Here is a 20,121-nt window from a genome sequence, read left to right as displayed (position 1 = left end):
GGGAAGAGGGGCTCAGTGATTGCAGGAAAACCACCTCAGGGGATGACAGGGGATAGGAACTCTCCTGAGAGCGCAGCCCTCGGGCGCTCTTGGAGCAGCGGGTGTCAGCCAGGAGCAGATGTGGAATCTAGGCTCACGTTGCTGCCTCACACAGCACCTAGAACACAGGACCAGCAAATGTGGTTCCAGGGCTGGTGCAGTGGGGAGGGAGAGCGCCGGGCTGGACTTGAAACCCGCCTCAGACCCTTAGGAACTGAGACCCCGGGCACGTCGTTAGCGTGTGATTGCCTCAGTTTCCTCATGTGTAAGTTGACCTCTCCCTTCCAGGAAGAGTGAGAGTGCTGTCTAAATGCGCTGTTACGAATGATTGTTGTTATTGTCATTACCATTGTGGGGTGGATCGTGTAATGAGGTTTCCAGGGGGAGGCGCCCCTGGGGCAGAATTCGGCGGTCCCCTCCCCTCACCTGCTCCAACATAGTCTCCCCGAGGTGGGCATGATGCAGGAGAACGGAAGGAAAGATGCCCTGAGGAAGCCAGAAAGGCGAATGGTCGGTGAGGGGGCCTGACCTCGGAACCGCTTTGATGTGGGAGCTCTCAGCCAGCAGAGTCCCCACCCCAGTGCAGGTAAGGTGAGGCCTGTCGTCCGCAAGGTCCCATCAGTGATAGAGAAGAACCTCTACAGCCTCCAGCACAGCCTCCCCCCACAACTTCCTTGAGTAACCATTTGTCCGGTCTACTAGGAGCCCAGCAGAGACCAAATCAGAAGTGAGGCGTCCCCTGCCCTCTTGGGGGAAAATAACCCTGATATAAGTACAGAGAAAGTTAAATATGAAGAAGATGGAAAGGGGTCTTCGGAGGGGAACTGCAGGAGTGGACCGGTCACCGAGGGCCCAGGACACGGCTCAGAGCTGAGCTTGGATGGGCGTCGGGATGCAGCAGGGCAGGACGCGGGACACGGCTGGGGGGGGGGGGGGGGAATCGCCACGGCTCGGTGAGGAAGCTGCCCTCCGTGGAACCTGCCAGAGAGGACACAGCTGGCTGGGGGCCACGGCTGCTCGCAGAAGGATGCTCAGGGGCAGATCCTGCAGCCAAGAGGAGCCCTCAGTTGGCGTCCACTTGTCTTTTTATGACCAAGTTCCCCACAAGGAGAGAGACGGCCTTAGAAGGCTGAAAGCCTCTGGAGATGTGAGCTCTTCTCACTCGTGGCTACTCTGCTGTTCTGTGGCTCACTTGTGCATCATCTTTCATACAAAAATAGCATCTTCATGCTGACGGATGGAGGGATGGATGTATGGATGTATGGATGAATGGAAGGATGGAGGGATGGATGGATGGATGGATGGATGAATGGAAGGATGGAGGGATGGATGGATGAATGGAAGGATGAATGGAAGGATGGATGGATGGATGGGGGATGGATGAATGGATGGGTAGGTGGATGGATAGATGGATGGGTGGAAGGAGGGATGGATGAATGGAAGGATGGATGGATGGGATGGATGGATGAATGAAAGGATGGATGGATGGATGGATGAATGGAAGGATGGATGGATGGAGGGATGGATGGATGGATGAATGGAAGGATGGATGGATGGAGGGATGGATGGAAGGATGAATGGAAGGATGGATGGATGGATGGGGGATGGATGGATGATTGGATGAATGGAAGGACGGATGGATGGAAGGACGGATGGATGGGGGATGGATGGATGGATGGGTAGGTAGATGGATGGATGGATGGGTAGGTAGATGGATGGATGGATGGAAAGATGGATGGATGGATTTATGGAAGAATAGATGGATGGATGGAAGGATGGATGAGAAGCCAGACTTGTTCACATCTGAGTTCCTGGCTGACTTGTCACAGTATTGATCATACTCTGTCCAAACTGGCCCATTCAGGACTGCTCTCGTCCCTTAGGTCCCCTACGCCATCCTCAGCCCCCCTCCTTCTCACTCCTTTGTGAGCCCTTCATCTCTCTGCCCTTTGAGTGCCCCCCCAGCTTTGATAACATGGCATGTGGCGTGGTTTGCATGGTTGCTATAAACATGGAGCTTGGGCCCGTCCACTCTCGTGTTTCCTTGTTTACCCCTGGTCTGTGTGGGGCCAGCAGAGTCCCCCGCACGGCCCTGAGACCTCACAGGAGACTGCTAGCGTGAAAGGCAGAAGTAGGAACTTGGGAAATCGGCCATTAGCTCATTATTCCATAACCCCGAGGATAGACAACTGGGACCCTCAAATGGGGACACTGCCTGCACTTGTGAAACCTTGTCGCTCTCTCCCCAAGCCCAGTGCCCTCATCTGTGAAATGGGGACATCCATACCGGTGCAGCCTGTTTGATGGGCCCCTGTAAGGCCGGCCAGGGCAGCATTCTCGCCCTGTCTCACGACATCCCCCTCCTCCGTGCCTTTCCCAGAATGCTCTCCTCCCCCCTCCTTTTGGAAGCCCCAGCTTCCCTCCTCCCCCTCCAGCATCAGCTTCTTCACCAAGGCCTCTCATGGTCGCCTCAGTTTGGATGCCCCCCCCCCCCGTCCCTGTGTGTGCCTGTTCCCGTGCCTCTGAACGAGCGCTCCTCGAGGGGAGGGCTCTTGCTTTCCCAGTGCCTCGCACACAGTAGGTGCTTCCCATCTTGCTTGTAGAAAGGGGCTGGATTATTGTGGGTAACTCCAGCATGTGGCAAGCCTCGCACATAGTAAGCCCATAATTGTTGATTGATTGATACACCTGGAAGATTATTATAACTACATAATAGTTTTATACGTATATAAAAAATATATACAACTATACATGCACATATAACTATACAATAGTCATATTGAATAAATAGTGCAGTTCCCCCCATGTCCCTCTTCCCCCTGCCCACCATACTGGTCAGTGACTCGCGGGAGGGCCCCAGCCCCCCCCTTCCTGACCCCGCCTTTGTCGCCCTTTCTCCTTCATTTCCCCACCTAGAGGAGGGACCCCTCTGAGTCATGGACCCCACTGGCAGTCAGGCTGGGGAGCCTTCCTCAGGTTCGTGGTTTTAAATGCACCCAATGAAGCAGGTGGGATTGCAAAGGAAGCCAAGTGCAGTGAAATAAAGGGGTATGAAAATAGATTCTAAAACGCCAGAGGCCCCGGCTCAGGAAGCCCTAAAGCGCCAGCCCAAAAGTGACTCACTGCTAAGGGAAGGGGTCTTTGTGATCTCCCTGTGATCTCCCCTTCTCCCTTGCCCTTTGTTGTCAGAGTACGGCCGGCTGCAGACTCTCCTCCCAGGGCCCGGGTGTGCGTGGGCACAATTAGTGCCGTTCGTTTTCTGGGCTGCCTTGCCCGGGGAGCCGCCTTGCCCGGGGAGCCGCCTTCCCGTTGCCGCGGCGGGTCGGGCACAGACTCCGCACCCCCGGCCTCCTCTCCCTGCCTCCCTCTCCCCGGCGCGGGGCCCGAGACGCTCGGCGTGTGCGGCCGTTGCGGTTCAGATCTCAGCGGCCGTAGTTGTCCAGTCTTGTGTTTTGCCTGGGCCCCCACGCAGCTCGCCTTGAAGTGCGAGGCGCTTTGATGACAGAGGCCTGGCAGCGGGGGCCGCGGGCACAGGAAAGCTCGTCTCTTCATCCCCTCCACTCTGTGTTTCAGAACAAGAAGAAAACTTTGAGTTTATCATTGTGTCCCTCACCGGCCAGACGTGGCACTTTGAAGCCGCCACGTATGAAGAACGGGACGCTTGGGTACAAGCCATCGAGAGTCAGATCCTGGCCAGTTTACAGTCCTGTGAGAGCAGCAAGAACAAGGTAAGAGCCGCGGGGAGCCGCCTGCGAGAATCCAAATCCACAGTAAAACAAAGGGAGAATAAAGTCCATCAGGCTGGCAAGGCCCAATTATTCTTTCGGGACCAGAAGCTAATGAGCAATCGTAAGCCCTAAAAAAATATTCATGCCTCCAGAACCATTCCCGGGGAGTCGGGGATTGAATTCTGGTCACCACTGCTGGATTGTTTCTTATGCTGTGGAAACCGTCCATTTCCAGTATTTCTGTCTCAAAGAACCCCAGCCATGAAGGCCTGCTTGTTCATGTAAATAAATGACCCCTTTCCTGCTCCTCTTTCCAAACCCATTTGCCATGTGTCGAGGTAGAATCCACCTAAAAAAGGACATAATGGTCTCCCCTGCCCCAGACGCGCGCCCCTGTCTCGGGAAGGGTCACATTATCAGACGGAAAGCACGAGGTCACCTGTTGGATGGTGACGATCACGCTTGCGGGCCGCAAGTGAGCGATGGCGGGGAGGTCAGCAGAAGGGAAACTAATCGACCCTAAGGTCCAGCCCTTCCCAAGCCAACACACATTATAATGTGCCTCCTGTGTGCCAAGCACTGTGCCAGGCTATAGTAAAAGTGAAACTTAAAAAGCAGCTGCTGCCCTTCTACCGTGTAAACATGTCGGTAAATAACCAAAGTAATTATAGGAAGAGAGGATTATAGGAAGGGCAAGGGGAAAGGAAAGGGGGAAGAGGGAGAAAAGGATGGGAGGGATGGGAAGGAAAGGGAAAGGGAAGCATTTCTAGGATGCTGCTACATGTGCCACAGTGTTAAGTGACTATTCACTCATTTTATCAACCACGAGGATCCGGGAATTCTTCACCAAGTATGGATGGCGTCCCTAGCTTATCTTAGATGTATCTTGTCACCTACAAGACACAACACGGGCACAGCTTCATAAGCACAAGCTAATGTGAGCAACACCAAGAACGGTCCCAAGCAGAGGGCCCAGGGAACTAGTTTATTCATTCATTCAGCAAACATAGATTAAGCTCCAATTCCATGCGAGACACTTGAGTGGCTGCTTCCTCCTGTCAGTGAAAGGCATCCTGGATCTTCGGGCCATCAGTGTTCCAGGCCAGGGTTCCTTCTCCATTCCATAGTCAAGGAAGATGCTGCCCCATGTCTCTCTGGAAGCATGGCGGACCTAGCGCATCCTTCGAAGTCCCATCCTTTAAAAGGGTCTGTGGCCTCTTCCACACCTGGAACCGCAACCCCATGGATCACACGGCTCCAGGGCCCAAACGGCTGCCTGCCGTTCTCCTGAGCCAGCTCATCCTGGGGTCCTGGGGAGCACATTGGTTTTTTCAAACGATGGCTGGCCAAAAACAAAGAGAAAAGACGTTGTCCACAGACTTGCCGTCTCGTTCTGTATTCATTTAAAGAAACTCCCGCCCGTGATTTATGTTTTGCTTTGTCATTAGGTAGAGACCTTCTCTTTCAGAAAGATGGAGTGTCTTCTTTTATTACCTCTTTAACCAGGGTAAACCAGACCGCAGGAATGATTATTCTCGTGTAATTTGCTTCTCTTTTTTTTTAAGCCATTTTATATTCAAGGTGGAGAAAACCAGTGCTGTTTATTCCTGTGTGATTTGACTTTACTAAGTCACGTATGTGGGCAATCATGAAAATGAGCCCAAAAAACAAGTCCAGGCAATTTTCACTTGTCCGGACTCCTGGAGGAAGGGCCAAGACCAATGATGGCTAATCCGCCAAGCTCCAGGGTTTTTTTGGAAGGGAAGATGGAGGATATATTTGTACTGGATGCCCTTGACTGAGGTTTTTGAAATTCCCAATGCTTCCAACCAAATCAAGAAATCACATTATAAGACTTGACCCTAGAGGAAGTGGAAAGGCATCCATTTGGCCAGCTCACACTGAGGCTGTGTGCTTCCACGGTCCCCATCGCAGGCTGTTGATGGACAGCGTCATCCCTCCCCCTAACACCACCAAACAGTTCTCTCATTAAGTGGCTTGATTATCTGACTGGCAATTGCCCTGGAGGAGGGAGTAGGTGTACTTATTAAATATCCTGTGTTAAAAGGAGCCCCCCCCCCCCCCCCCCCCGCCAATCTCTATAAATAATGGCTTCCCAGTCTCTGATATATGTTCTCCCAAGATTTCAAGAAGCTTATCCAAGGAATATGGAGAGTATTCAAGAACTATACCCTACTTCTGAACATAATCAATTCCTTTATTGTATCTTACCTATTAAAATTCTTATTTCCTTTCATATTAGATAGATGCTCTGAGAACATTTTGCTAAAACCAAAGAATAGAAACCAAAAATAGTTGGGAGCTAACATTTAAACTATCGTATCTTGGAGTAGGATTCCAAGCTTTAAATAAGAGCAGAATAATATCCAAAAAGTCCGAGCTGAACAGGAAAGATGTGTCCATGTCATGGCACAATCCAAAGGGAAAAGTTCTGGATTGGGAGTCAGAAAGCCAGCGTCAGAGCCTCGTTCTGACTCTCTCCGTAAAGCCATGGGTGAGTCAATGGGCCTCAGTTTCCCCATCTTGGAAATGAAGGGAATCCGACTAAATGCTGAGCTCTAAGACCCCACATAATTCTCCGCCAACGATCCCCTATGCTTCAGCTATCTGTGGATAATTGAGAGGTGGCCATGGCCCTGATACACCCGTCTCCTATGTGGAAATTGGACCGTGGTGATTAAATAATACAAATCCCTGGCGTATTAAATCCAGAAGGGAAAAGCAGCCCCATGTTCATCACACAAAAAGACATGGACAGCTGCAGGAGGGAGGAATCCTTTTAAAGAGGGGCAGTACCCCTTGTACATAAAAATCCGAGGTTCCCCTCAAAATGTTAGCTGAAATCAATTTTGTGAACGCTGTGAAAAGCCTCGTTTCAGGAATCCCTCCCCCAGGCCTTCATCACCCCGCCCAACCCCCATTTATAATCATTGTTTGGGAGTTTGTTACTATAGCAGCCCCGTTCCCCTTAAAATGAGCAGTGGGTCTCCAAGGAATGACGTCTCAGAGTGAAAGTGGAGGTCACCCACAGGGCAGCCGAGAGTAACTCTGGCTGCGGCCCCTGATTAAGCTGGTGACCTATGGATTAGGAGCAGACTCGGGCCCCAGCCTTTAATCATACCCACCTGCCCAGATGGGCACACCAGAATACAGACCTTCGCTCCTCGGTGCATGAGGTTCCTGCCCGCTTCCTCTTTGGGGTCAGCCTCCAGGGTCCCAGAAGTCCCAGCCGGTCACGAGCATCTTCCCCAGGCTGGAGGCTCCAGGAGCAGTCCTGCGCCCGCCCCCCCCCCAGGTTCGTGTCGGGGGAGTCATCCCCTGGTCACCAGAGTCGCGTCCTGTAGGCTGACTCATGTCTCTTTCCTTTGGGTTCACCAGTCCCGCCTGACGAGCCAGAACGAAGCCATGGCCCTGCAGTCGATCAGGAACATCCGCGGGAACTCGCAGTGCGTGGACTGTGAGGCACAAAGTAAGTACGGTTGTTGCTGCCTTGGGAAGGTGGGGCTGGGCTTTCAGCAGCGCGGGTTACCTTGGGCGGGAGGGCTCAGCTGTCCAAAGGACCATCCCTGGAGGACCCATCCTCGGAAACAATGGATGCAACTCTATTGTATTCTGATGGGATCTAAGTGTGCTCTTGGTGCAAAGTGGATCCAGAATTGGCTACCCCTGGGGACTGGGTGACCCTGGACACAATCTTTGACCTGTGAGGGATCTTAATGGCTCTCTGAGATCAGCAGCTGCAGAGGAGATGCCAAGTGGCTCTGTTAAAGGGCATTTCCCCACCAGGAGATCACGGATCCCGCCTAGGTCCCAATCCCCATATGTCCATGACTCAGGTGGCCTGGCCCAGAGGGCAGAGCTTGAGAGCTATTTAAAGTCAAGAAGCTTGATTCTTATCCCCAAATCTGAGGCAAAACATTTCATCATTCTCTTTTTTTTTTTTTTTTTTTTTTTTTTTTTTTTGAGCCTGGGGTTAAGTGACTTGCCCAGGGTCACCCAGCTAGGAAGTGTTAAGTGTCTGAGACCAGATTTGAACTCGGGTCCTCCTGAATTCAAGACTGGTGCTCTATCCACTGTGCCACCTAGCTGCCCCACATTTCATCATTCTCTACCTCAAATCCTTTATCAGAAAAATGGGTGCAATATTAGCACCTACACTAAAGCACTGTCTTCCCATCAGGGAGGCCTTGGAGAACACCAGGCAAGTGGCGTTGTTGCCTCTCACATCCCCCGGTGAACTAAAATTATTAGTCATTGATCTACATTGTCCATGTAGAAGGAGCCCCCATGGGGGGCTTCCCATTGACAGTCCAAGTCTGGACCAAAAAAGAGATATGCTCATTACTGACTATAATATCATTTTCAGTAACTCAGAAGGGTCTTCAACTATGACAGGACTCAAGGGCATTACTAATGCAGACCCTGTGGCCATTTTTGAAAACTGCCTTTAGAAACAACAAGTCTCTACTTGACTTCTTTAATTAACATTATTGCCTTTTCTGGATGCAAGAAGCTTTTGCTTATTTCCACAGCTGCTAGGACCTGCTTCTTCCTTCCACCCATGCAATAAATTACCTTGTCTTTTATTTTGTGTATTGTCAATATTCAATAGGCAAGTGTTTATCATTATTTTTGTCACTATTCATTATTATTTTTAATGATGATGATAGCATTTACATAGTGCTTTAGGATTTGAAAAGAACTTTCTATGTTTGGTCCTCGGATACATAGAAGAAACTGAGTTTATTGAGTAGGGAGGAGATATTTACCTTGGGAACAAAACTCTTGGCATTGCTGGGAGGACAAAGGTCACCAAGGGGAAAAGAAACCAGCCATGTTGGCATCTCTCTCAGGGCCTTGAGTTGACTGGCAGGGGCAGTGATGGAGAGAGCCTTGAACAGAGAGCTGTAGTGGGTGTTCATCCATGGGAAAGGTCATTGGGCTAGCTGACTTCCAAGACCTCTGCCATCTCTAGTTCTATGATTGTAGAAGCTCATGCCATATAGAAAGGGTGGTCTTCGGAATTCAGGGTTAAAAAGTAGAGGCCATAGCAGGTGCTGAAGGTGGAGCTCAGAAATCACACTAGAAATGGCTGAGCATTTGCCATCAACTGCCCGGTGAGGAGTTGGAACAACGTCTAGACAAGAGCATTACAGGTTCAGTGCCAGAAGTACCTACAGATCCCCAAAAGGGAGCCACCAATCCATACATACCATCTTTATGGGTCACATATTGACCCATATGTAGGAGGTTCAGGCTTGTGCCCAAGGTCACACAGGGTGGAGGGGTGACAGAGCCAGAATGGGATGAACCCAAGTTCTCTGCTGCCAAGTTCAGGCCTTTTTCATCGGTTCTTATAGAAAGAATAGTCCTAAGCCCATCTGTTATAGAAAGTCCATTCTCTTCATGGCATTAGAATCAGTGTTCAGATCTTAGAAATTTGGCCCATTTCCCCTTGTTCCTTCAACGATGGGTAACTTGATGCCCTGAGAGCTCCAGAGCTGGAGCGTGACGGCTAGCCCTCTTTCAGAGCTGACATCTCCTTGCATCTCCAGCCCACCAGCCCTTATGGACTCGGGAGAGGGCTTAAGTCATGCATCCATTTTCACAGGATCTTGTGCGTCCATTCCCACTATGGGCGCCATCTTGTTTTTCCCCTTACATTAAGGGTTGCCTGCCTCCAAACTCCTCCCTGCCCAGCCCATCCTTCTTGCTGCTGCCTGAGAAAGCTCCCCCTTCATGGTCTACGTGGGCGCTCAATTCAGACCTCTGAACCTTGCATGGGGTAGCAGTCTGGCTTCACCTCCTCCTGTATACCTCACAGCCACCGTCACAAGCCAATCGAGTTTCTCAGCCATTCCCTCTCCCCATCTCCCATCCCGCCTGGCCGGGCTGCCTATCGGCCCGTTCACATCCTGCTTTCTCCTATGTCTGTGACTTTGAAGAGCCCCCTCCGTTGAACAGTCAACTATTATCTTTATATGTTGAGCTTTTTCGGGGCTATCACCTCTTCCATTCAGGCCATACTAATCTGGCTGAAAGTCATCTTGCCCTTCTCAACCTTCCAGCAGGAATCTGGCTCTCCTGCAGTAGAGCATAAGCTCCTTGAGGGCAGGGACTCTTTGATTTTGTGTTTTTGCATCTCTAGAAGAACCTCGCCAGTGCCTGGCCTAAAGTCAATACATAATAATAATCAGTGGTTAATTGATTGATTGAAAGATGTGAGTTAGAAGAGTTAGGAAATCTGTCCTTCTTTACAATCACATCCATCCTTGATCTACCACCTTTTAGACCTTTGATAGTTTAAAAAAATGGAAGGAAATATAATATTTAGCAATCAATCAGTAAGTATCTATTAAGTACCTACTGTGTACCAGGCACTGGGAATACAAACACAGTGAATGAAATGATCTCTATTCATCAGGAGCTTGTCTTCTGTGAAGCACCTGGCTAAACAGGGGCTACGCCCTAGGAATGGCATGGCCCTTGCCCCCACAGTTTGCTGTCCCCTTAGCATTTATGTCATGCATTAAGGCTGGCCAATCCCTTCACATTTAGTATTCTTGGCCATCTGGTTTCTCTCCCTTTTGAGACTCCCAAGAGAATATGAATCAGTGACAGTAATTTCCCCCTTTTGATTACGTGTCTGATTTCTGTGTCATTGTGCAGACCCAAACTGGGCCAGTTTGAACTTGGGGGCCCTCATGTGCATCGAATGCTCAGGGATACACCGGAATCTTGGCACGCATCTATCCCGCGTCCGGTCGCTGGACCTCGATGACTGGCCCATTGAACTCATCAAGGTCATGTCCTCCATTGGGAACGAACTGGCCAACAGCGTCTGGGAAGAGAGCTGCCAGGGACACATGAAGCCCTCGCTGGACTCCACCAGGTAAGCCGCCTTGCTCATTGTTTGGGGGGCCCGAAGCTGCCCCCACCCACTGGCACTCCCCTGAAGTCTGGAGAGAATCCTGGGATGAGGCTCAAAAATAGCCTCCTATAGTGGGGGACACTCTTACTGCCTTCGTTGTTTTTCTTGGTTATTTTCAGCTCTGAGGGTTCTCTCTGCTTATAGTCTGTTCTCCAGAATCGGAGTAGGGTAGTAGAATTCAGCCAAAGTTCTGAGTGAGAAACATTTTTGAGCCTTTATGTGACTCAATTAATTCCTGACTTGTTACGTTAACGTCTCTTACTCCCAGTCATCTACTCGGTTCCTTTTCAAGAATAAATGAATTTATGGCTGCAAAATGTTGTATTTAATCAATCGTACATTTAATCAAGCAGCTCTAGCTTGGCGTGTGATAAATCCTCTTCAGGACTGATTATTATCGAGTGTGAGAGCAGGCTTTGTTTTTAAGCCACTCATTCCATTTCTTCCCTTTTGTTAATGACTGTGATAAACCTTTTTCGAGGAGAATCGCTCATAGACATGATGCTTCTAAAAGACGCTACTTTGGGATTGTGGGGAGACGGGCACCTTCTGGTGTTTCCAGAAGAGTCACTTGCCAAGGACGTCTCTGCCCGGGAAGGGCTGGGAGTCAAGGGTCCTAAGCAATAGGCAGTAGAGATGAAGGGGACCATTCTGGATGCGAGGGAGAGAAGGCGGCCCAGAACTCCATCCCTTGTCCCTCCTCTCAGTCGCCAGGCGGTCTGAGGGAATCGACAGCAGCTACTCGATTCCCCGGGTTTGCTCGTTGACAATCAGCCTTTTATTTATCTGGCTCTGGGGCAAGGGAGCACCTCCTGGTGACTCCCAGCAGCAATCACACAAACCAGGCAGGGCAGACAGGATTTTGTCTGAGTGAAAATGAATTTGTGGCACCGGCCGGTTCAGCTTTAGGTACAGAATTCCAAGAGTTACTGCACAGCAAGGAGCTTGTTGCGTGGGAAGTCCGCTGGGAGGGGTGGGCACAGAGTGCCCGTCGTGGGGCCCTGCTTCTGTCCTGGCTGAGCGGCTCTCGAGGGTGCCTGTAACCAGACAAGCTGTGTCTAAAGCGTGTGTGTAGGTCTCCAGAAGCAGTAGCTGGGCAGCGCAAAGCCTCGTCGCTCCTGGGAGGGTCTGGAGAAGCACCTTTCTTTGGTCCGTTCCTTTCCCTCTCACCCTTCTCCTCCCTGTCAGATGCTTATCCCCGACGTGGATTTTCTGAATTCTCTTCGTTTCTGTTTCCCACGTGTGCCCTTATGTCAAATAGGCGAATACCTGCCTTTCTCACCTGTATTCCTTTGTATCATCTATTTATAATTTATAGAGAGATAAAGCAGAAGCTCGCTTTGGCCAGAGAGCCAGCTGGCCCAGGCAGACTTAGACTTTGTTAGTGCTGTGGCCCTTTGGGAACCTTAAATCTGCCCCAAATTCCAAATTTTTAATCAGTAGGACGATAGCAGTATAAAAAATAAGATAAATGACCCGCCCCCCAGTGATCTGGAGGACAGGGGACGGGTTTCCCCCGGGGGCAGTGGGGACTGGTTTTGTGGCACATGCTCAGGTTCTGCTCTGGGTACCCAGCACAGTCATAACGGCCCGAAGGGTTTTTCCCAGAACAAGAAAGAACAGGCTGGGAGTTTTCCTTAGTTGGGGCTGTGCATAAGGATGGGGACAGGAATATGTGCCCTAGAGTGGATGATGGGAAGGCGGAGCCGTGTTTCAAATGAGCCCTAATGGGAGGTGAGACCCATCTTCCCACCTTCTAATTAGTCAGTCACACGTCTCTCGGGCTCACGGCCCCTAACCCTCGGCACTGGCGCAGGGACATTCCACGCCAATGGATGCCAACTCTTGAAGCTCTGGGTCTGGACTAATAATCATCATTGTTGTCGTCATGTCCAGCTACTACAGCGGCTCTGGGACCTCAGGGTGGGTCGTCTCACCGACGATGCTGATACTGCCCTCGAGATGCTGGTCTTCCATTTCCCTTAGTTCCCATAATGCCCGTGGGACACATGGGCCGGCCGGCCATCAGTTATCCCTTACCCATGTCATGTAGCCAAATGGCAAACAAAGAACCCCTGCTTTACCAACAACGCGTGGCTGAGGGACACGGTCAGCGGCAGTCGCTGAAGAATAGAGCAGTGGAGGAGCCTGGGCACATTGTACCCTTCTCCCCAGTCCCTCCAATCCCAGGGCTCCTGGAGGCCTGTCCCACAAGTATCGTGTCTTCCTGTGAATTCAGAACTCCACGCCCCTCGCTGGGGCTTTCCTCGATTTCTCCTGGCGTGGTGAAGATGGCGGTGACCCCGCTGGCGGTCCATCATCTTCTCTGCCATGATGATGAACAGTAAAAATGCTTCTCTCTGAACTCCCTCAAAAGAGATGAGGACCAATCAATTGTCATCACAAAAGCATCACCAATGTAATCATGAGAGAGGTCCTTGAAATGGAGCGCTGCTTGCCTGGCGTCGGGTAAGGCCTGAGTTCAGGTCCGGCCCCATTCACTGGGCAGACCACGTCACGTGGCCAGCCCCGCCCCCAGGGTTTCTCTCCTGAGTCTGTTCAGACCAAGGGTTAAAAATGTGGGGCAGTCCCGGCGTGGGATGTCCCTTCACCGCTGCAGATTGGCAGCTCTCCCAGAAAGTGGCTGGTTTGTGTGGAGCCTCCAGGTGTTTAGGGAAGTCACGAGAGAGAAATCTGGGAAATGGGAGCCCGGGGGAGGGAGGTGGACGTTTGCTCCAGTAACCGGGAGCCACCGAAGACGCCTGGTCATGCTTGTAAAATAGGACGTCCCGTTGGGCAGTGGGGTCAAGGACAGGTCAAAGGGAGGAGGGACGGGAAATGAAGAGACCATTTTCAAAGTTAGTGCAATATCCCTGTGCCCGTGGAGGCTAATGAAGCCCCAAAGTCGGCAAGGGCCGGCTCAGATCTAGCAAGACACTCATTAGGGCCCCTGTCTCTCTGCCTCATTAAGATGCAGCAACCAGAAAGCTTAGGCTCAGATTTCAGGGCAGAATTCTTTTCCTTGACCCTGGGCCTGCAAGAGAGTCTTAGAATGCTGGGAGAAGCAGCTGTGAGGCCGTTTAATTATTGCATTAAAGCCCGCACTAAAAAGGTACTTCACAATTTGTGGTCTGCCTCTTGCCCTCTTTCCCAAATTGCGGGGGGGGCCACGGGGGCCACTTAGCCAGATGTCCCCCCGGGGAGCCCCGCCCATTCCATCTCATTAGGACCCAATGTGCCCTGTAGGAGCAGCCCCCCCTTTCCCAATCAGGCCCGAATTAGGATGCGGGGAAGGTGTGAAGGGACTAGACAGAAACGGCGCTGTCCCATAAACACCCCGAGAGGAAGCGAGGCACTCTGGGTGCTCCAAGCAGCTGGCCTGCCTTCAGATTGCGGCCGGCTCGGCCCCTGATTAGGTCAGCTTTAGAAAGCTTATAATTGCTTCCAGCGATTATCGGCTGCCCTGAGAAGCGGCGTCCCAACTTGGAGAGCATTGTGACAAATTAAAGCTGACTGCTGCTGAAGGAGTATTGACTTCCCATTTCTAAACAGGGGAATCATTAGTCAAGAAAAGCATCTTTTAATTACTCCCAGGAAAGGGAGGGGGAAGGGAGAAAATCTTTCAGCATGGATCTTGTAACAACTGCCATTTCTTTTCATCGCATTCAATATTAAATTTATTGTCCGAGGGGAGGGGGGCCGTGCCCTCTATCCCTCCCTTTGTAATGTCATTTTAATTTGGAGTGAGAAGTCAAATTAGGCTAGATCAATGTTACAACAATTAACTGGGTCTAGAGCAAAATCAGAATTTTCCTCTCTAATTGCTATCGATACCATTTAAGCACACACTTAAAATATCGATTTAAGATGGCGGGGCTAAAGTGGTGTGTGGAGGGCGGCGGTGGGCAGAATTGACCGGACCTTCGAGGGAGGAAGAAGGGCGTTTTCTGCTGCAGCTTCAGGAGGGCCCGGCCTTAGACCAACATGAGGAGGAAGGACTGGGAGGCAACAGGGCCTGGTAGAGGGAGGCTTGGACCTCGGAAGCCCGAGAGCCGGGCTCGGGAATCTATTCTTTCACTAGCCCCATCCCCTTAGAGAAGTCAGCACAGAGATCGTGTCACCAAGTTAGGGCTGGAAATATATGTCTGTATGTACTTCTGTTGAACAGGGGTCTCTAGTGGCACAATGGACTCAGAAAGACTTATCTTCATGAGTTCAAATCTAGCCACAGACACGTCCCAGCTCTGAGAACCTGAGCATGTCACTTTACCCCTTGCCTCAGTTACCTCATCTGTAAAAAGAGCTGGAAAAGGAAATCCCAAAGCACTCCAATACGTCTCCAAGAAAACCCCAAATGAGTCATAAAGAGTTGGTCACGAAAGAAAAATGACTCACAACCAAAGTAATTGTCCATGTTTGCTGTTATTACAGAATGGAAACTCCTCGAGGACAGGAATGCTTTCGTCTTTGTCTTTGTATTCAGCACACATAGTACAGTGCCTGACATGTAGTAGACACCTTTGTTGTTGTTGTTGTTGCTGCTGTTTTTTAAGAATAGGTTGTTTTAGAAAATGGTATTACACACATATATTGTATCTAGGTTATATTGTAACACATGTAAAATGTATGGGATTGCCTGTCATCGGGGGGAGGGAGTGGAGGGAGGGGGGGATAATTTGGAAAAATGAATACAAGGGATAATATTATAAAAAATATATAAAAAAAGAATAGGTTGTTTTTTTTTTTTTTCAAAATACCTGCAAAGATAGTTTTCAACATTGACCCTTGTAAAACCTTGTTTTTTAATTTTTTTCTCCCTCCCTCCCACCCCTCTCCCCTAGGCAGCAAGTAATCCAATATAAAATTCAATACAGATGGAATATGTAGGCACTTAATTCTTATTGGATGATTTGATGAAGCCCAGCCCTCTTGGTTTGCAGAGGACAAAAATCAGGCCCAGAGAGAGATCATGAGTTATCCTAAACAACTCCCAAGTTCCTAAATTTATCGCTGAGAATCCTACTTGGACCCTCTGTCCACAGACCTGATACTTTGGGCTGTAGGATCTTGTCAAAAGCCAGCCCTGAAAAAGTTCACAAAAATATTCCAAAGCCCTAAAAGGGACCTTAGAGATCATTTCATCCAATGGTTTTTAAATTGTAAGTCTAGAAGATCCATTCAAGAGGTCCTTGAGGTCCAAACTAATTTCATAATAATATAAACATGTTTTTGTTTTAAATACAGAAAGTATCTATTGATATAACCCAAATTTTAAAAGCTCAAGGTGGAGAAAAAGAATGTAAAAGGGCCCTGAGAACAAAAAGCTTGAGAATGGATAATCTAGTCTAATCCCATTCATTTTACAGTTAAGGAAACTGAGGCCCAGAAAGGGAAAGTAGTCACAGGGGCAGTCAGTGGCCACGAGGAGTTTCAAACCCAGGTTACCTGAAGCTACCTCCCATCCTCATGACATCCTCCCAGGCTGTTTTTTCAGCTTTCAAAAAGAAAGAAAGAGACAGGCCCTACCTAAGCTCCCAGATCAAAGATGCAAAAATGCTTTAATAAATCAAAAGCATTCTAACAAATGTAAACTCTTACCAGCTCCAACATCGTGCCCATAAATGAGGCATCCCAATTTGGAGATTTTCAGTGTCGGGCACATGTGAAACTCATCGCCAGTTACCTGGTAGACACTGAATGAATCATCAGCAAATTGAGTTTGTTTGTTTTTTCCTTCTTTGTGATAGGCAAGTCACTAAGGCTGTTTGAGGCTTGAGACTGCCAGGTAAATGAGGTTTCTATCCCCAAATGAAAACTAATGTGGGTTTACGTCTCAACTGTATTCCTCTGGGCTAAGTTACAGAAATGGAAGAGGAAGAGGCAGAATCAGTGTGGAGGGGAAGAAGAATCAGCCAGAAAGCTATATCAGAGGGCTGTGCTGGTCCTGAGGTTAGGAAATGATTTTCATAGCTGTAAGGGTGTGAAGTGGACCCTAGTCCTCCCAGCTCCTCAAGCCTGGGGTGGGAGGGGGGGAAGAGAGAGAGAGAAAGAGAGAGAGAGAGAGAGACAGAGAGAGAGAAAGAGAGAGAGAGAAAAAGAGAGAGAGAGAGACAGAAAGAGAGAGAGATAGAGAGAGAGAGAGAGACAGAGAGAGACATAGAAAGAGAGACAGAGAGAGACATAGAAAGAGAGACAGAGAGAGAGAGACATAGAAAGAGAGACAGAGAGAGAGACATAGAAAGAGAGACAGAGACAGAGAGACAGAGACAGAGAGAGAAGAAAAAGAGAAAAGAGGATGGGAGAGAAGGAAAAGAAAGGAAAAAGAAATGGAGAGGTGGAAGAAAGGAAGGCAGGAAGGAAAAAAAAAGAAAGAATGAAAGGAAGATAGAAAGAGGAAGGGAGGGAGGAAGAAAAAGGAAATGAGAAGAAAAAAAAGAAAGAATTAAAGAGTCAGGAAGAGAGAAAGAAGGTAAGAGAAAGGGGAAGGAAGACAAAGAGAAAAAAGAGGAAAGAAAAAGGAAGAAGAAATGATTGAAGGAAGAAAAGGAAGGAAGAGAAAAATAATATGAGAAAGGAGAAAAAAGAAAATGAAAGGAAGAGGAAGGAATGAAGGAAGAAATGATTAAAGGAAAGGAAGAGGGAAGCAAAAAATAATAAAAGAGTCAAGAAGAGAGAAAGAATGTAAAAGAGAGGAAGGAAGAAAGAAAGAGAGAAAGAAAAGAAAGAAGGAAAGAAAGAAAAAAAGAAGGAAAGGAATGAAAAAAGAAAGAGAAAGGAAGAAATCAGAAGGAAGGAGGAGGAGGAGGAGGAGAGAGACAGAGAGAGAGAGAATCAAATAGAGTTGGCCAAGACTCATGCACAATTGCCTTCTAATTTCTGTGAAAGGGGCTCTGGATGTAGGGCAGAGTCTCCTTCATCTTTCTGATTCGCACACAAGTGAAATGACTTGGCTGATTTCTGGGAACCACCATGTGGCTTCCTCCACAGAACAAGCATCCTTTCCATTTTTAGTGTTTTCCTCTATTATTTAAATCCACCCCAGTGCCCATAGTCCCTTCTCCTCCTTCACCTATTTAAAAAAGAAAGAAAGCAAGCTCTCTCTCCAGAGGGGAAGATTGAGTCTCCGGCACCAAAAATCTGTGAGGAGGACCAGCAGCCGACTTGCAGATGAAATAAGTTTGTCCCGACGATGTTGCTTCGGCCGCTTTTGATTTCCCAGCCCAACTTTCATCTTATTTATGCGCTTGGTGATATTGACGAAGGGGAAATGTATCCAAACTAGAAATAATTGGGTCCCTCCCGGGCCGCGCCGAGACGTGGAGCGCCGAGAACCTCCACGTTTCTTTGTCTTGTTCGGTTTGATCAGGACTTGGGGAGGGGGAGCTCCATAATCGCCTTCATCTCGGATTCCTGGCATAAGGATGCACTTTTACGAGGATGGCCTGAGGGAACAGCGCTCCCTCTCCGGCCCCAGAATCGTCAGATCTGATGATTTTTCCACAGTCCTTGGCCTGGCGAGGTCAGTGTTTTTGTCTCTTTTGAGCGTTCACCGGCACTGGACATCTTTTACTATCTTCTTTCTTTGGGGAGGGGGCCGTCGCATAAAGGGGAGAGGGGGGAAACGGCATAGAGGGGGAGAGGGGTGGATGGGAATCCAAAAAAAAAAAAAAAAAAAAAAGGTCTGTGTTGTGAAGGGCTGACCAGAGCCCATCTGCAATTGGGTGGCATCTGCTCCCCACATGTCACTTCCCTCATTAACAAGCAATTGAATTAATTAAATGCTACTCAGAACACGCATAACAAGCTACCGGCAGTGTCCAAATTAGCGCTGATAATCAAGGATGATTTCCTTTATTATCCTGCTAAGTGGTGTGCAGGCTCTCCTCTCCCTGTCTGCCCTCATCTATTTACATACCCTCCGCTCCTGCCTTTGCAAGCCAGGGTTATCTTACCTAGTTAATTTGCCACGATCACCAAGCATGGCGGATTGATATCCCTGCCTCTGCTGAGGAAGCCCCCCCCCTTCTTCCCTCCCCCAGCCTGGTCCTTTGTAGCTCAAGCTCACTGATAAATTAAAAGCCACCCCTGTGGTCTCTCAAGTGAGTAATAGAGGCAGAAATTTCATTTTGCAACTGGCTGATTTAATGATCCAAAGGGTAATTAATGGCCTGATTATCTTAATGTTAAATATGTCCGGCAGCAATTACTGTGACCTCCCGCTTGTCAAGGTCCGGGCTATGCTCTTCTTTCAATTAAGTTCTCTGGGGTTTAATGGTATGAATAAACTCCTCTGATTCTATCATTCCGGACTCTGAGATTTCAGCGAGCTAGGGGCTCGTTTGGAGTTTTAATCAGCCCGTCTTCTACTTGAGCGATCAGAGTTAACAATTATAACAAGGACAGTTTAACTTTCTTCTCTCTCCCCCTCCGTCCCCCCCATCCACTCCCCATCCTTTCCACTTCTCTTTTCTTTTTTGCTCCTTTCCTCCCCCGGTTTGGTTTGTCTCGAGTTCTCCGAGGGACGATTCCACGTTCCTTTCTGTGTTCGTTTCGTCTTTCCCTATACAAATTATCATGTGAACCTCGCTGGTTTTTTCGATTTGACAGGATTAATTAATTGGCAGGAGCACCCAAAAATGACGGGGCCTCTAATTGTGACTCGGAGTGCCTAGCTGTCCCTGGGCGCGCCTGTCGGCGGCGTGCCCGCCCCGGTGTCCGCGCGGGCATCCCGTCTGGGGTCTCGTCGGGACGGCGATCCTCCGTGATGGCAGTAACGGGCTCCCATGTGCCTTTGGGTTTTCCAGGCGTGCGTTTGTGTGCCAGAATGACATTTACTGCCAATAAAGCTTATACATCTGTGGTTATGCAAACCAAACAGCTGCTAGGGGACTTCAGCTTTTACTTAAGACGTTTTATCAACTTCTCTTCGTGGGGAGACACTGAATCAAACTGTGAGAGCCATAACTCACTTAGCGCCCGTCTCGCGACGGAGCGTCCTCATTAACGCCTCTCCAAAGATGCCCGGCTTTACGGGAAGTGGGTGCCTGGTTCAGAGATGTTCCCCTATAAATATTCAGCCAGTTAGTAAAATGCACCGATTATGAGTCCATTAACAGGGCCTTGAGGATCACTCCCAGAGACTGTGGGCAAAGGCAAATCTGCGGCCTGATCATTCCAGCCGCAGCCTGGAGGCAGACCAGAAGCCGATCCAGGCTGGGACAGGCAGAGGAGCAGGGGCCGGGAGGCCCCCAGAGCTGCCCGTGGACAAGGCCGTATCAGACAGGAGAGAGCCCACGTCTTTGGAAAAGAAGAGTAGGAACTGACGTTGTTTTTAAATATGTGGGAGCCGGCATTTACAGCTCCAGACGAGCCTCTGAGAGGGGATGAGAAAACAGCCCAGAG

General features: G+C 49.4%; 1 protein-coding gene across 1 annotated transcript in view; it reads left to right on the top strand.

Moving 5' to 3' along the window:
* The window catches only part of AGAP1 (ArfGAP with GTPase domain, ankyrin repeat and PH domain 1), a 622,443-nt gene that overhangs the window by 553,076 nt on the left and 49,246 nt on the right, over nucleotides 1-20,121 (top strand). The window contains 3 exon segments of the mRNA XM_074264417.1: nucleotides 3,613-3,767; nucleotides 7,167-7,257; nucleotides 10,458-10,680. Of these exon segments, the coding sequence (XP_074120518.1) occupies nucleotides 3,613-3,767; nucleotides 7,167-7,257; nucleotides 10,458-10,680 (469 nt within the window).

This window comes from Sminthopsis crassicaudata, chromosome 4, assembly GCF_048593235.1.
Source record: "Sminthopsis crassicaudata isolate SCR6 chromosome 4, ASM4859323v1, whole genome shotgun sequence".
Taxonomy (NCBI): domain Eukaryota; kingdom Metazoa; phylum Chordata; class Mammalia; order Dasyuromorphia; family Dasyuridae; genus Sminthopsis; species Sminthopsis crassicaudata.
The sequence above is the reverse complement of the archived record's forward strand: the minus strand, read 5'-3'. Positions and strand labels throughout refer to the sequence as shown.